The 15894-nt window shown below is 38.1% G+C and overlaps 1 protein-coding gene across 3 annotated transcripts in view; it reads left to right on the top strand.

Moving 5' to 3' along the window:
• LOC101167472 (connector enhancer of kinase suppressor of ras 2) overlaps positions 1-15546 on the top strand; it is a 32744-nt gene extending 17198 nt beyond the window's left edge. For 2 of the 3 annotated variants that reach the window (XM_011483601.2, XM_011483599.2), the window contains exons 9-22: positions 251-397; positions 1481-1614; positions 4410-4612; positions 4792-4881; positions 6772-6962; positions 7038-7086; positions 7186-7373; positions 7453-7526; positions 7779-7850; positions 8059-8126; positions 9792-9892; positions 9992-10469; positions 14189-14388; positions 14469-15546. In XM_011483601.2, the coding sequence (XP_011481903.1) occupies positions 251-397; positions 1481-1614; positions 4410-4612; positions 4792-4881; positions 6772-6962; positions 7038-7086; positions 7186-7373; positions 7453-7526; positions 7779-7850; positions 8059-8126; positions 9792-9892; positions 9992-10469; positions 14189-14388; positions 14469-14516 (2043 nt within the window). In that variant the 3' untranslated portion in view covers positions 14517-15546. The remainder of the gene's footprint in view (positions 1-250; positions 398-1480; positions 1615-4409; positions 4613-4791; positions 4882-6771; positions 6963-7037; positions 7087-7185; positions 7374-7452; positions 7527-7778; positions 7851-8058; positions 8127-9791; positions 9893-9991; positions 10470-14188; positions 14389-14468) is intronic. The other variant, XM_011483600.2, reaches the window with a different exon arrangement.
• Positions 15547-15894: the final 348 nt, after the last annotated feature.

Raw genomic sequence — 15894 nt, 5'->3', positions numbered from 1 at the left:
TGCTAGAAACATGCAGTCTTTACCACAACAAGACATGAGCTTTGATTCGAATCTTCTGACCTCAGTTGACGTCTTAACCTAAAAGATGAGGAATTGGCTGGACTTTGCTGGTCATAATGAGTTGAATCATATTTTTTCATACAAATAAGTCTCTTCACAAACTACTCATTAGCGCTGAAATATCAGAATATTCATTTCTGCAGTGTGGAGGTGTGAGAAGAAATTTTTGACACTGTCTTTTCTTTGTCAGGTGGGCTGGCAGCTGAAGAACCTGGTGAATCTGCTGCGAGGGGACCCTGCTGGTGTCACCTTAACACTCAAAAAACGCCCACAGAGCACGCTCACATCCACCCCAGCTCTGCTCAAAAACATGAGATGGAAACCATTAGCTCTGCAGGTCTGCCCAGTACTTTAGGATTGCTTGTTTTCCTGTTGTTATTTATGTTGTTTATGTGCGTTTCTTCTTGTGTCCCTGTTTATATTCAAAATTTACTATTGCATGAAATCAGGCACCAAGAAAACCAATACTAGATCTTCAGCTTAACTGGAACATAAATCAGAAGGCAAACTTTTCAAAATTTCTAACTAAATCTATTTTTTCAAATTACAAGTAGTTAAAATTTACACTTATTTAACACTATTTTTACCCCCTTCTGTTTTGCTAAATGCTTCAGCCTTGTTCATTCCAATGTCAGCATGTCATCCTTTAATGGCATCTGTTGTCCTACTTCAGCCAAACCAGTTTACGCCGTTACAGAAGCCCGTGCTAAATCCGTCCACAATGGGTGGACCAGTTTTAAAGTTGTAATGGGTAATTTGAGTCCCCTTCCAGGGAAGATGTTTTGCCCCCCCCTGAGGCTCTGAAGCTCAGCCTTGCTCCCCCCCTTTCACTGCCTTACATTTCTACTCACCTAAATGAGTTTTCACTGCTGGCAGTTTTTAGGGCAAATCAACAGGGGAAAAAGACATAAATCTGTTCTGTTTTTGGAACCTAGAAGTAGATGAAGTTCTACATGAGTCCTGAAGGATGCAGCATACAATATATGCTATATATATATATATATATATATATATATATATATATATATATATATATATATATATATATATATATATATATATATATATATATTGCAAAGTAGCTGCATAGAAATTTTAGAATTAACATTCACCTTAGTTTAATTGTTCCGTATTTTTATAAGGGGCCAGTTGGGTTGTGGTGGTAAAAACCAAGAGATATAAGTCAAAAATTACCATTTATGCTCTGGATCTCTCCAAGTGCACGAGTTAGAAGTGCAGCATTGCAAACACTCCCTGCTCATTTCACAGTATGACCAGAACCAACGATTACCAACTGAGTCATCTGTTGTGAAGTCCAATTTTTCCTCATGTCAGTCCTTGTAACTGTTTCTCTGCCTTTTCTCTCTGTCTGCCTGTCTCTCTGTCTGTCACACATGCCCTCGCATGCGCTCACACGCAGCCCATCTTCCCTCAGAGTCCCAGCAGCAGTGTTGCGACGCCCACCAGTACTTTAAGCACTCCATCTAGGAGAAGTAGTTGTGCCCTGCAGGACCTCTACATCCCTCCTCCTCCAGCTGACCCCTACACTCCCAGGTGAACTCAATCTCACATAAACACAAATTCACATTAACTAAACAGTTCAGCTCATCTGGAAGTACATTACCTTTTTTTTATTTGCATCCTTATGAATGAGGATACATCCGCATCAAGCAGAATGTCCTTTTTAAAACATAGTGTTGACTAGTTTAATAGGAAAGTAAGAAAACATTGAAAAGTAATTTAAAATTGTATCTACAGTTGCTCCCTGTTTGATGGTGCACTCTAATGGTGCGGTGAGTTATAGGTGACTGGTGAGACACTGACAACTTGTAAATGAAGTTAAAAGCCTCACCTTTTGGACAAAAATCTTCGTCACTTTCATGTAACTTCCTCCTTCTTTTAGTTTTAGAAGCATTTTGACATTTTTGCTTGACGCTTTGAAGCACCAGCTTTGGTCTTCATGTGTTGACAGAAAAACCAATTCTAAAACACCTTTGGAGCTGAGACTACATTCGCCATTTTGTTGTCTTTTTCTTAAATCTTTATTGACCATTGTATGTTCAGACAAAATACAAACCCTTTTGAGTGCAAAATACAAAAACAGTTTGTGATAAGAACGTGTTTCTGCCGTGAGTCAAAGCAAAATAAATAAATAAATAACGGACTCCTTATAGAACTTTATTAGCAACCATGGAGGAACAAACATTAGCTCAGGAGCGCCCTCCATAACCTCCTACCTTACCTAATTTATTTATTCGTTTATTTAACAGGGACAGCGCACATTAAAAGCATGGCTGCAATGCGCCAGAATTAGCCCAAAGGCTATTTTTCATCTGTAGTCCCCGGACAGGTGTTAAAATCAACCTAAAAAGTGTGAAGCATGAATTAAATACATTAATAGAAAATATACATGTACAATAGACAGTCATTTAAAATACATGAAATATGCTCACAGTGAGAAACATAAAAAGCAAATATGAGACACAAAGGCGACAGATCGGACAAGGACAATATTTTTTCAGTGCGGCTTTAACAACAGACAAACGAGAAATATATTGCATGTTAAAGAGAAAGTGAGAACATGTAATTAACAAAATGTAAAAACATTTCTGGTTTTATAGACTGAGTAGCTGAAAGCACATGCTCAACCCAGTTTGCATGGGGTTCTGCCATGAGGCAGAGCTTGGTGCTGCCTCACCTCGCAGCCAATAATTAAACAGGAAATCCACAAATACTGACATTTTGAGTATAAAAAATATCAAAAATAATTAGAATCATCAAAATAATTGCATTTATATCACCTGACCACACGTTCCTAGTGTTGATATTCTAACTGGAGCACAGATTCGGGACACGATTCTCAATCCCATCAAAAAAATGTGAACCTGTGCACTGAGCCAAGCCTTTTCCTTAAAAAAATAAAATAAAAAGAAGAAATTTCTGATCTTCATTATTTAGAGTTTGTTAAAGAAGACCATTTCTGAAATTGACATGTTTTGGAAATTTTACCTCAACTAGATTGGTATACTTGTGGTTAGAAAATAAATGCACTCAGGACCGAAAACTGATACCACAAAGTTAGAAACATGCAATCACCCAAAGATTTAAAAGCATTCTAAGTTCTTTTCACTGAAACTCAGCAGCAGAAAAACAACTCCACACCATGACCTCCTTTCCATCAAACTTCACACTTTGCAAAATGCAGTCAGGCAGTTACAGTCGTCCTGGCAACTGGAAAACCCAGTCTGTCCATCCCACTGCCAGATCTGTGAGTCATCTATCAGTTCCAGAGTCCAGTAGCAGTGTGTTTTCACCACTGCATCCTTTGTCCTGCAATTGGGGATTTATGTATTGGATGCAGTCATTCAGTCCTAGAAACCTGTTTTATGAATATCTCCACCACAGACATATAATGAACTAATTATCTCACTTCACCTATAAGAGTCTAAATAGCAACAATGAGGCCTGCAGAGGTTAATAGCACAATGACCAAAGTTTAACTGAACTTGTTCCAAAAATGGCTGATTGGGCGGGACAATGAAATGGAAAGTTTTGCTAAGTCACTCATCGTTTCAAACACTTGTTAATTAAAAAAAAGATGCTCCTTATAGCGCAAAAATGAAAGCTTTAATTAAACCAGCAAGACATATAACTCCCCCAACAGCTGTCAGGAATACAAAATAAAGCAATAAGCATTGAATTAATATTTGAAACCAGACCTTAATTGCTCTTATTTTGGACATGAAAGTTAACTTTTAACATGCAAATCAATGTGAAGTTGCTCCCTTTTGGCAGCCAGAATCTAGTGGTTGTTTGAGGAACTGCAACATTCGGTATCTCTGAGTTGGCATCAAGTTTTACAAAAGAAGCAGGAGTCCTTGAGCTCATGTAAAAGCCAAACGAGGGTGCTTTGGGATTGACAGCAGAAAGTTAGCCACACTTGCACTCTACAATCCTCATTATCTGCATACCCTGCTTTGGTATTTAATGGCTGTGTTACTGTTGTTCCCAATCCTCCACTTTGATAAACAAATGACTGTAGACTGTAGAATAATTTGAAGCAACATCTATAAGTACAAGGAACTTTTTATGAGCATCAGCAGAACCTAGTTTATTTCTTTAGTTTTGGAATCCCTGCCATAAAGCTTTACGAAATATTTATTCTTTGAAAGTAGAATTTAGTGAAATTCACAACTACCATTTTAGTCAAACAGCATTAAGATATGGAAAGCATTTCTTATAATTTGTGAGTTATTTTTTTTTTCTTGCTTCTTCACATTGGCCCAATTCCGTTGGCTATCTTTGCATTTTTCTGATTGATGTCCTGTTTTTTTTTTTTATCACCAAAGAGATGACAAGGGAAATCTTCCAGATGAAGATCCTGGATCGGATGTCCGTGCTGCAGAGGGTTCTGAGTCACCAAACTCCTACCTGGATCAGGAGTGTCGGCGACAATTTCCCCTGGTGGAGGAGGATGCTATACTTTACTGCTATGAGTACGACCAAAACCAAGAAGCATCATCAGTCCAAAGGGGGAGCACTCCCACTTATGGTAAAGCCTCTGCCCTAGCCAAAAACGCATGGCTGCAGTCATGAAACCAAAGCATTTCTTGCGAGTTTATTTTCAGCTGTTTTTGAGACGTCTGATGCCGTTTGATGTTTGTGCCTGCATTTTTGAGCACACGTGGGCAGCGCTGAAGTATTGACGTACCCTGTGCCTCCTTGCTTCAGGCAGGCTAAGGCCCATCTCAATGCCATTGGAATACAACTGGGTGGGAGACAACGAAGACCTGGCGAAGCTGAGGAGAGAGAGCAGGAGGGGTGAGTGGGAGTTAGTGGGAGACAAGAAGATGGATAAGGAGCCAGGGAAGGACGGAAGGAGCTGGGGTGAGGGGGTGGATATCTCATAATATCCTCACCTTCTCAGAACTTCGAGCCAAGATGCAGAAGCATGAGCTGGCCTGTCAAAACTAATAACATGCTGGATATCATCTCCTGCTTCTATCTCCTCCATACTTTCATAATCTATCGCTGCCTCCTTTCCCCTTCATCTTTCTCTCCTTGTGCTTTCAGCTTTCTTTGTGGGGATATAAAAAGTACACTGTTGCTTTGGCAACTGTATCAATATATTTTCCTGAGATCCTCACATTTCATTGGTGACTGTTGAGCTTGGTGGTGAATGCAGAGGGAGGAGACGTCGTGGCTGTAAATTCAGTTTGGAGAAAGACTCGAGTGATGTGTTTGTTTCCTCTAGGGATGATGGTTGCTCCTTGAGCTTTTCAGAATAACTGACATTGCTATATTTATCTACAAGAGGCAGCACACGTAGAAACCACTTTCTATTTTGTAGGTTTTACATTTTTCCCTGAGTGCCTTTAAAAACACCAGAATCCACAGATTTTTCAGATTAAATTCAGGTTATGGCATACTTTACAGACCTACTCTGATCATATTTTGATCCAAAAGCATTTCCAGTGGACTTTTTCATTGTAATTACACTTTTTTTTTGCCAAAATATTAAAAAAACAGTGTTGTTTTTTAGGACACAGCTTCTGCAGAGCGGCAGGAGTTAATTAGAAATTCATCTCTGAGTTGTGGGCGGGACCATTGGCACAGAACAATCCTGTTCCCCCTTCCCATCACCCACAGTTGAGCTATCTACTTACATGCTCTCACGTTAGCTTACAGCCCACTCAATCCCAACCTAACATTACCAGTGCAACAAAAATAAGGAGCAATATTGGATCTACCCAGCTGTACAGTTTTGAGCCACAGCTCAGACGATGAAAACAAAGACGTACATGGATCTGATCATCTACAAATGGATGCATCGAAATGGAGCTTGTGGCCTGCCCAGCATATTTTTAGATCACAAATCCAATATTTTTCCAATTGCATTTTTTTGCATCTGCATGAAAGCTTCATGTTAAACTTCATGTTAAACTTTAATGTAGGACATGTATTTAGTAATAATGAGAATTGTATTTACTTGTTTTCTTACTGTATCCACACAAAGTTCTTCTGCCCTGTTTTATTTTATGTTTTCCTAGCGGAGCAATAACAGTTTTTCAAATGTTATTCTGAACATGTGCATCTTGTTTTATTGCTCTGCTGATGAACTCCTATCACATTGGCAGTGGGCACTGCACTACTGGTTAGTTTTTGGTTATGGTGATGATATGTACTCTGAATCAATACCAACAGAATTCTCCTCTTAAAGGGGCATTTCAAATGTCCACACCCATTTTGAAAACTGAATCATGATTGTCATTGAAAGAAAGAGTAGAAGAACATAGCAGTAAACATATAACACATATTTTGTTTTTCTAACAATATATTAATTGAGAAAGGACTGACTGTTAGAAACTTGACTTTTTTCCAACAGACTTGTTGATTTGAGCCATATATGAACCTGTTACAAAATGAACTAAAAGGTACTAAATATGGTAGACTAGAAATTTACAGATAAAAAATATATTTGTTTCTCTTTTCTTTTGTAAACAAAGAAAAGCAGGGGAAAATTGCTGCTTTATTAAAGGGCAAACATAGCAGCTTCTTTTTTTGAATTAGTGGATGAACTGATCTTTACAAGTATCGATTAATTTTTATATCAAAGCATTAATTATTGTGAAAAAATAATCAATTGCTAACTGTTCCTTAATGCAAGGTCAGTATAATTAGTGCTAAATTTAGCCCTTTGTGTTAATGCAGAGAATTTCCTGCTGCGCTTTGCCAGTGAAGACAAACCATCCGGAGAAAACTTTCTGCTGAGCCGCAGCCTGAGTCAGAACAGGAGGAAGAGTGAGCGAAGAAGCAGCCCGACCCATTACACACTTGTTCCTGCCCTTCAGATGGAAGTCGCCCTATCCACGTCCAGCTCTGAATCTGCATCTCTATATCACGTTAGTCACTTAAATGTGAGAAAACATAGAAGTGCATTTCTCAGAAGCTGCTGTAATTGCTCACTCTGTTTGCAGGTGTTTGAACGTTCCTCGTTGCTTTCGAGGTCTAAGAAAAAAAACAAAGGTACAAAAAATGGTTTCGGTACATTTCACTTTAGTATGTACCGTACTTAAAATACTTTCTAGCACATGGAGCGTTTACTGACCCACTGCTTTGCTTCAGCCCCTACAGCTGGAAGTCCCATGTCCTTAATTAGCAAAAGGCGGATTTCATGCAGGGACCTGGGTCAGGGTGACTGTCAGGGCTGGCTGTGGAAAAAGAAAGATGCTAAAACCTATTTTTCACAGAAGTGGAAAAAGTACTGGTTCATCCTAAAAGACACGTGCCTGTACTGGTACATGAACGAGGAGGTGAATACAAAGATTTCCTTAAAAGAAAAGGTAAAGTCTTCACTCAAGTCTGATCTGATTTCACCTTTTCTTGTTTTAGGATGAGAAGGCAGAGGGCTTTGTCAGCCTCCCAGAATTTAAGATTGATCGTGCGACTGAATGCAGACGGAAATAGTGAGCAATGTTTTTTTTACTTATTTTGCTTCATTTATATGAAACTATGTACTGGTGTGTTTTTCCTTAAAGCAAAGCAAAAAAAACGAATCTTGTGCCAAACATTTTACCAAATATCATTTTAGAAGCTACAGTACTTGTTTTAAAGATTTCAACGGGCAATATTTTATTACAAATATATGAACTTCATCTGTCTATGTTCCCATTCTCACATAAGATAACACCCTTTCTCTAACACCCCTTCTCTTTCAGTGCTTTCAAGGCTTGCCACCCGAAGATAAAGACCTTCTACTTTGCTGCAGAAAATGTGGATGACATGTCTCGGTGAGTTTACCAGGCTTTCACAGCCAAACTGTCCTGCTTTCCCCCCACTCCTGTTCACAGCCTGACTGCCCCTGCTACACCACCCACTCTATAAAACAGAGAACTAAAGGGGATTGGTCAGCCCAAGAAATGCACACAGATGCAAGCACAACTCATTGGATTGGCTGCTTTGCTGCTGTGCGTCACAAGTTTTTGTTCTCCCCCACAGGTGGCTGAGTCGCCTCAGTATGGCAGTGGCTAACTACTCTGAACAGGAGAACATGAGCCAAGAGCAGGGTGAGATTAACTCCTCTAGTGACGAAGCTGCAAAAATATCTTCTTGTTATGGGTCAACAACTGCTGAAATTCATCAGCAGAACAGGCTGAGAAGGTGTTACATAAGAAACACTGGAAGAAAAAAAGAGTTTTCTTTCCCTGAATTTTCACATGCTTTTATACCAATGTCAAGACTCTACAACAGTAATTCTGTACCATGAAGCGATATTAGCTCTCTCACGTAGATAATACCTACAAGTGAGAGAGCTGCAGGTGTCCTCACTTCTCATGCACTTAAAAACTGTTATTCAGAAATAAGAAAAAAGGAAAGAAAGAAAGAAACGCTTAGATGTAACAGATCACCCACACAATAAAAGTCACACAAAAAAATACATCAAAATACACAAAAAAAACAACCTGCATTTATCGAAAGATAAATTGTGAGGATATACAAACACATTTTACAGGATTTAAACAGGATAGCCACTTAACATAAAGTGTCTGTTCATCTTAGGAGCACAGTGGTCATAAGAGTCTTTTTTAACCTTCAAAATAATCAATAAAAAGAAATAGAAAAAGGCATAATCACGAAAAACAGGTCTTTTTTATGGAAGACTGCAAGAAACAATTTGAAACAAATATATGCGCAATTGAATTGAATTATGATTGCGGCTGATGGGGACTTTTTTGGTTGGTTTTTTTGCAACATAGAGAGAACTTGAAAGCATGATACTTCGTTTTTAAAGGTTTTGTCTGGCACCTCACACACAAACACGCTGTAAATAGTGTTTTTATAAAGCATAAAACTTTTGTGAGGGTCACTCAGTCGATGGCTTTTTTAATATTTCAATGTCACAAATATTAAAACATTAACATTCATCAAAATTAAATCCCCATGATTGTATTTCTGTTGGGAAAAATACAAGGCATTACGTTTGATTAATAACTTTTTATTGTTGAAAAGTGACTTGGCCCAAAGTTTGTGCTAAAGCTCACATTTATAAAAACAGATTTAACGTTGCTGGCTTACTGACTTTTAACGTCAGTCACATCACAAGACTTCAGACTTTGCATCAGATAGTATTGTTGTTGACAGGAAAATTTCAGAAGACTGATGAACTTTTAACCTTTTAACCAAAGGTTTACTGGTTAATGTATGTCAGCATCTGGCCTCGGTCTTCCTTCAAGAAGTATTTCTATAAACTATTTTTTTTCAACCTGAATAAATAAAAAAAAGAAAATAGAAATGGAAAATTATTTTAAAAAAGGGGGTAAATAATTAAAAAACAAATTTAAATAATTTTGGAAAATTACACCAATTCAATTTTTATTTATGCAATGATTTGGAAATTGTCAAGAAATCACTCAATTTTTATTTAAGTAAAATGTCTGTTTATTTCATGTCACTCATTCATGGGATTTATTTCAGCTGCCAAAATATGTTCTTTTTTTTCCCTTTGCTTTGGCATATTCCAAACAGTATGAATAAATAAACCACAACACCTCCAGATAATTTAGTTGCATTTAATAGCATCTTCAAATGCCTCACACCTATCCTCAAGAGGAACATTTTGACATCTACATACATACTGTACATATTGCAGTCTTTAGTTTAATGAGTCTACAATTTAAAAGGATTTGTTTTTGCCTGAAGAGATGATACACTAATCTTCTTTTTTATGTTAGATTACTGGAGCGAGAGTGATCATGAAGACATCGAGATGCCCCAAAGATCCAAACAGGACAGCCCGCCACCACCATATGACACCTTTCCCAGAGCTTCCTCAGTCAGTTTTATTTTTGGCTCATGTAAAAAATACAGCAGATGATACCTGTGTTATCAAACTATTTCCCTTTTACATTCAGCAATCTTTCTTTTGACTTAGGTGAGTCCCTATTTGGAGCCAAAACGTGGCCATCTCTCCTCCTCTGACACTTTTCAGTCCTCTCATGAAGAGTTCCACCCTGAGCCTCCGGAAAGCAGCAGCAGCAACAATGGTGCTTCCCCCGGCCAGAAGACTAGCAGCCACCGAAATTCATGGCAGGAACAGATGGAGAGCAACTCGAGGATGCACTACCTCCAAGCATTTCCTGTGGAAGAGTCCCTTCGATCTGAGGACAGAGACCAGCTGGAGATGGAGTACCGTAGGCAGTCTACTTTGCCTGCTCAGCGTAGCCTGTTGCAGGAGCAATACCGAGCCCTACCGCTGCCTTTCAGGGACAGCATTGATTCAGATGCGGGAGGGAAACCTCGCAGCTTCACACTTCCGAGAGACAGTGGACTTCATGCTATTCTGGCTGCTACTGCTGCGTCAGACCAGAGAGAACCCAGGCAATACCCACTGGACCCAGACAGAAACACAGGTCAGACTCTCTGGACCATCACATTCTGTTTTACATGAATTCTATTATATGGAGCCTCAACAGTAAAATGACAGCATATCTAAAACACTAGAATTTATAAATAATATTTTAGTAGAAACATAGAATTTGTAAACAATATTTTAGCAGAAATACATGCCATTTTTTCATTGCAAAATACATGTTTATTATCAGAGGGAAAACTGCTGGTTCTAAAATAGCTCCTCAGAATTATTGACTGATCCATCACTACCCTGACCCGAGGTGACTGCTATAACTAGATCCATGGGTACAATTCCCCCAAACTCTCATTATCCTTTTAATATAGCCGTCCCTTTGACATGGATTGTATGAGCATAAATAATCCATTACCTACCCATTATTAATTATTTACTTCAGCCCATTCAGGGGGCTATTGCAGCTGTTACAGGGCAGAGGCAGGGTGCAGAATCATCCTAGGTCCACAGAGAATTGAGTCTCCAGATCAAATGTCCCATAAAGAAAATAGAGTACGATTTTGAGAGCTTGATTTTGTTTCTACAAAATAAAATATAGGTTTTTGTCGGGATTTATTTAGAAAAATTGCTAAATAAAACGTGAAAACAAAACCACATAGTCAATCTTTTTATTTTATTTCTTTTTTATATCTTTATGATCTGTATCTCTAAAAATAAACAAGCAAAGGGGACTTTTTTAGTGTCCAGTGTCTAGCATGAACTAAAGAGACAAAGTAAAGGATTAGAAACTGATGCTTCTCATCACTTATTTGCTATATACTATATATACTATATGCTTATACTTTAACTACAGATAGCAAAGTCAGAAAAAACAGTTGAATATCTTATAAAGCTTTTATTATATGTGAAAAAGTTTAAACGCTTCAAGAAATGAATTGGTGGAGTTGGTAATCAGACTACAAAACTATCAAATGTACATGAAATGTCTGCATGTGTGTCGGTAAGATGCAAATCACACAGTAAAGAAAGCTTCGTCTGAACAGACAAGCAACACAAAAATGTAATAGCACTCATATCATTCTAATCAGAGTGAATGTAGCAGCCCTGAGTTGAGAATCAATCCAAACTAATGAAACTCTACTCAAGTCGGAGCACATGAAAGCCCTCAAATCTAATCTCAGAGTGTTCTGATAGATTTTTATTGCAGGTCAATAATCTACCCTCCAAATGTTAAACATTAAATCTTGTTTAACAGATGTCGAATTATCCTCCCAAAGTGCAATGCGTAAGGAAAATAAAAATTGGGTTTTTATCAACAACTGTAAAAGGGAGATGCAGGCAAAAGAAAAACAATCAAAAGTTGAATATTTTCAAGTGTTATTAAATAAAGCAGGTCAATTGCCTTTGATCAGATTTAATGTCTAGGTTCTCTCACTCCCACACAGGCATGAACGCTTAGTCTTTCTTTTTTTGGCTCAGTGTTTTCCTCAGCTGAGATGCCATGGTGCTGTTTAGGTGGAGAAATCCTTTCAGCTTATGTTAATGTTAAAGGATTTTTTTTTTTGCCCTGCCTGAGGGTTTCTCTCTTCTTGTCCTCCTTTTTAAGAGGCTGCTTCACTATTTTCAGTCTGACACTTCCTGTAAGAATCACAATCTCCAAACAGGAGACACACAAAGCATGACAAACAACCAAAGGGTCTGGGATTAACATTCCTTCTACCAAAATACTAAAACTGACAACCTCATCCGGGCCATTGTGTATGCATAGCCAGCAGAGGGCAGTACAAGCATTTATTTGAGAATGGAAACAGGGGATGGGAGTCATGTGACATGAAGGTTAGAGGCCACAGAAGAGTTACCTAATGTAGCACATGAAGACAACTCAAAGGAAGAAGAAGATTTAATGATAATAAAGAGAAAAGAAGACTGCAGGTTGGATTCCTGGCTTGCCTGCCCATATGTCAAAAGTGTCCTTGGGCAAGAACCCACTTTGCCTCTGGTGGAAGGTTGGCACCAGTGTTCGGCAGTGGAGCCGCCATCAGTGTCTGAATCTGTGTGAATGAGTGAATGGTACTGTGACTGAAAAGCCCTTTGGTCCTTCCAGGAAGCTAGACAAAAGTATACACCATTGTTTACCATTCTAAGAATTAAAAAAAGTTTGTAAAACCTTTTCTGAAACCTTTAGAATTGGAATTTCGTGTTATTGGAGATACCGTATAAACCAGAATTCCTGATTGAAAATGCAATTTTTTTGGTACTTATCTAACTTACCGACATTAGATGCATTAGAATGCTAATTTGCCACACTTTGCACATGGCTTTCACCCACACCCTGCAGATTTTCAGCCAATTCTGCACTGTCAACTACATGTGCATTTAAATTATATGCAGCACAAACCACGTGACATTATTCAAAAGACATTTGACGATTGAAAATGTCAACACTTACATCACAAATATAGATGGAAAAACTGCTACAGATCTAAGAACAATGTAAAGTCGGAGTTCATTTCAGGTCCCTTTATTTATAACACTTGAGAGTGTTAAATTTGTTTTCTGTGGTGACCCGCATGAAGGGGAGGATAATACGGCTTTGTGTGGTTCTTCCACATGAAACTAAAAGCTTCTGTTCATTCAAATCAATAAATTACTAAATTGCAAACATACCGGTATCTTGTTTTCTGAAATTTTTATCCCTCCAAACACCAAATAAGAGTTAAACCCAGGATAAGCTGTTTAGCATTTCTAGAACAGATTAGATTAGTTTTTCATTGCTGAACTCAGCTCTTCTGTTTATCCTGCAAAGGCATGTTTCTTACAAATGTAGCATGTCTTAGGGTGAATATAAATGGGGTTTTGTGATGATGTATATCTAAGAATTGTTACAACATAGAAATAATCCTTATGACCCAAATTTAATTAATAATTGTTTTCAGATCAAAACAGGCTCCACACTACCAGCAACATTAAATCTAGGAAAGACAGTAAAAAGTGAATGCATTCATCGTTTAACAAAGAAAATGTACGTTCTGTCTGATCAGCTCTTAGCTGAAGGAATGATCTTCCATGACAATTGGTCTTCCCCCACGGTTCCAGATAGAATCTCCTCGATAGTAACATGAGACCTCACCCTTTAGGACATGATCATGACTCATAATCACTTGGCTTTTTGCAGAAATAGTTTCTCCTCAGTCTGACTATCAATCCTTAAGATTCTTTTTGTATCATTTTTCTGCTATTCCCAAGAATGTAAAGCCTTCTGTGGTTGCTTTGTGCAAAAAATTGCATGTGCACTTACTTTGTTATTTTCTTACAAATTACATCAAACTACATTTAGCAACTGCATGTAAATTACTTGTTTTGTCTATGAGCTCTTGCTCACATAACAGTGGGTCAAACGGATCAAAATGTTCTATTTGGATTTTTAATAATAATCTTTTTGGATTCTCTTGAAATGTACCAATTACACAGATTTCAGCTGTCACACTTCAGCCCCTCGCTGCTACGTTAACATTCCTAATCTTATCTTTTACCATAATTCTGACCTGAACCTTTTAGCAAGTCAACTTTCAGGGTAAAACTTTTTATTTGTGAATAACAGACAATATGTGACAACTCTAAAGTACCGGTAGTCGTTTTTTCCCCCCTCTTTTTTTGAGTGACATTAAAAGTAATCCACACACAAATGTCTTAATGTTTTTTTAATTATTTTACCTTATTTAACATGCAATAGTTCTGTAAATGATTGCATGCTCTGTCTTCCAGGTCATAGCCGCAGCTGCAGGATACAGACGGACTCCATGCTGGATTTGTACCGGGCTCTGGAGCAGACCAGTTTGTCCTCCTCTGCTGACCACCGGTCAGGCAACCGTCTGGAATACAAGCGCTCCTTTGTCCGCAGAGTTAATGACCCTCTGCTAAATGACAAGCTTCACCGCTTGCGAGTCCTCCAAAGTTCACTGAAGGTACAATAGCCTTTCTCGTTATAGATTTTTTTAATGCTTGCAGTATTTCTCTCATAATCACTAGTATTCTGTGCCCACAGAATGTTCCTCTTCAAGATACAAATCGGTCGCTGGGCTTTTTGGGTTAGCCTTCTGAGAATCCCCTCTACAGTATTGCCTCCTCCTGTGCCCTAGGTAGCCAGATACCTTCTGCTGGAAGCAGAAGGCACCAAATTCTCATTTCCCTTTATCAGCTTTCCATCTTTTCTCTCTTTTCCTGCTGTTTCCGCTTCTCTCGGTGTGCAGAAGCCCCAAGACTTGACGCCCCTCTTTACCTCACGCCTCTCTTCTTTAGATGAGGGCTCAGACACAGGAAAACATAAGATGTCTGGCTCGATGGAGCAACTTGAAAAAGCACTTTGTGTCCATGTAAAATGCACGGTTACCTCCCCCCCACCTTTTTTCATTTGTGTTCGATTTCATGCTGGAGTTGTGTACTGTTGCTCATTCAAATTATTTGAAGTTGTGCACAGCATTTCATTATGCATGTGTGTGTATGAATCATGTGAGTTTGTTTTATGGGTGTACAGGGTGTTAAACATATTTACATATTTAATATTACATTCCAACTTCAGTGAATTCAAAATGTTCAAAATTAAATTAAAATTGTACATCAAGTGCTGTGCCTAAGTGATATTGAATGTACATCGTACCTTTGTGAGACAGGTGGGAGAAGATTTAGAAGCAAGTTATTCCTTAAAGCAAAGGCACAAAAAAATACACTGCTTGGCAATAATGAAGAAATCTAGGAACGATCAGAAAAGTTGTCTATTTTTGTATGCATGCTGTCAACCTTAGTGTTTGTATAACAGTTTTGTAATTTAAAGTGGTTCATAGGAATTGGTGAACACCCTTCCAGCTCCACCCTTCTATGAATAAACAAGCACTCCAACCTCTTTGTGTACTTTTTTTTAATGTCACTAAAGTATTTTTTGTATATGTGTATGTTCACCATCAAAATATGTTTAATTGTATTTTAAAGTAATTCAAATAATTAACAATATTGAAAAGCATGCTTTGTAAGATTCCGATATGTTACCATGGCATTGGAAATAAAGTCATTGGTGCCATAAATTCATTACTTTTGTATTAAATAAAGTGTTGTTCTGGCATACATAAGACGTGCTGTTTATTTTTATTTTTTTATCTTTTAATGCATAAGGATTTATTGATTCTGACCTTTTTGAGGGATTAACCCTTTTCGTTGCATTTTGGTCTGATGATGGAGGAGTCGTCTTTAGCGATCCTAAAACATTTTAATGAGGCCTTTGTTCTAGGGGAGTAACTTTTTAAAAAGATGACTCGTGTTTTCTAAGTTGTTGTTTCTACTTTTAAGTCAGTGACTCTTTGCTTTGCTATCTTGCAATACCACCCATCTCTGCAGAAGTATCTGTTGATGGAAAAACATGCTTACTTTTGTCCTTTGCTGCTCTCATTGATGAGGCAGATAATGCCACCAATGCTGGG

This window comes from Oryzias latipes, chromosome 14 (assembly GCF_002234675.1).
Source record: "Oryzias latipes chromosome 14, ASM223467v1".
Classification (NCBI taxonomy): domain Eukaryota; kingdom Metazoa; phylum Chordata; class Actinopteri; order Beloniformes; family Adrianichthyidae; genus Oryzias; species Oryzias latipes.
This window is presented reverse-complemented; position numbering and strand designations above follow the sequence as displayed.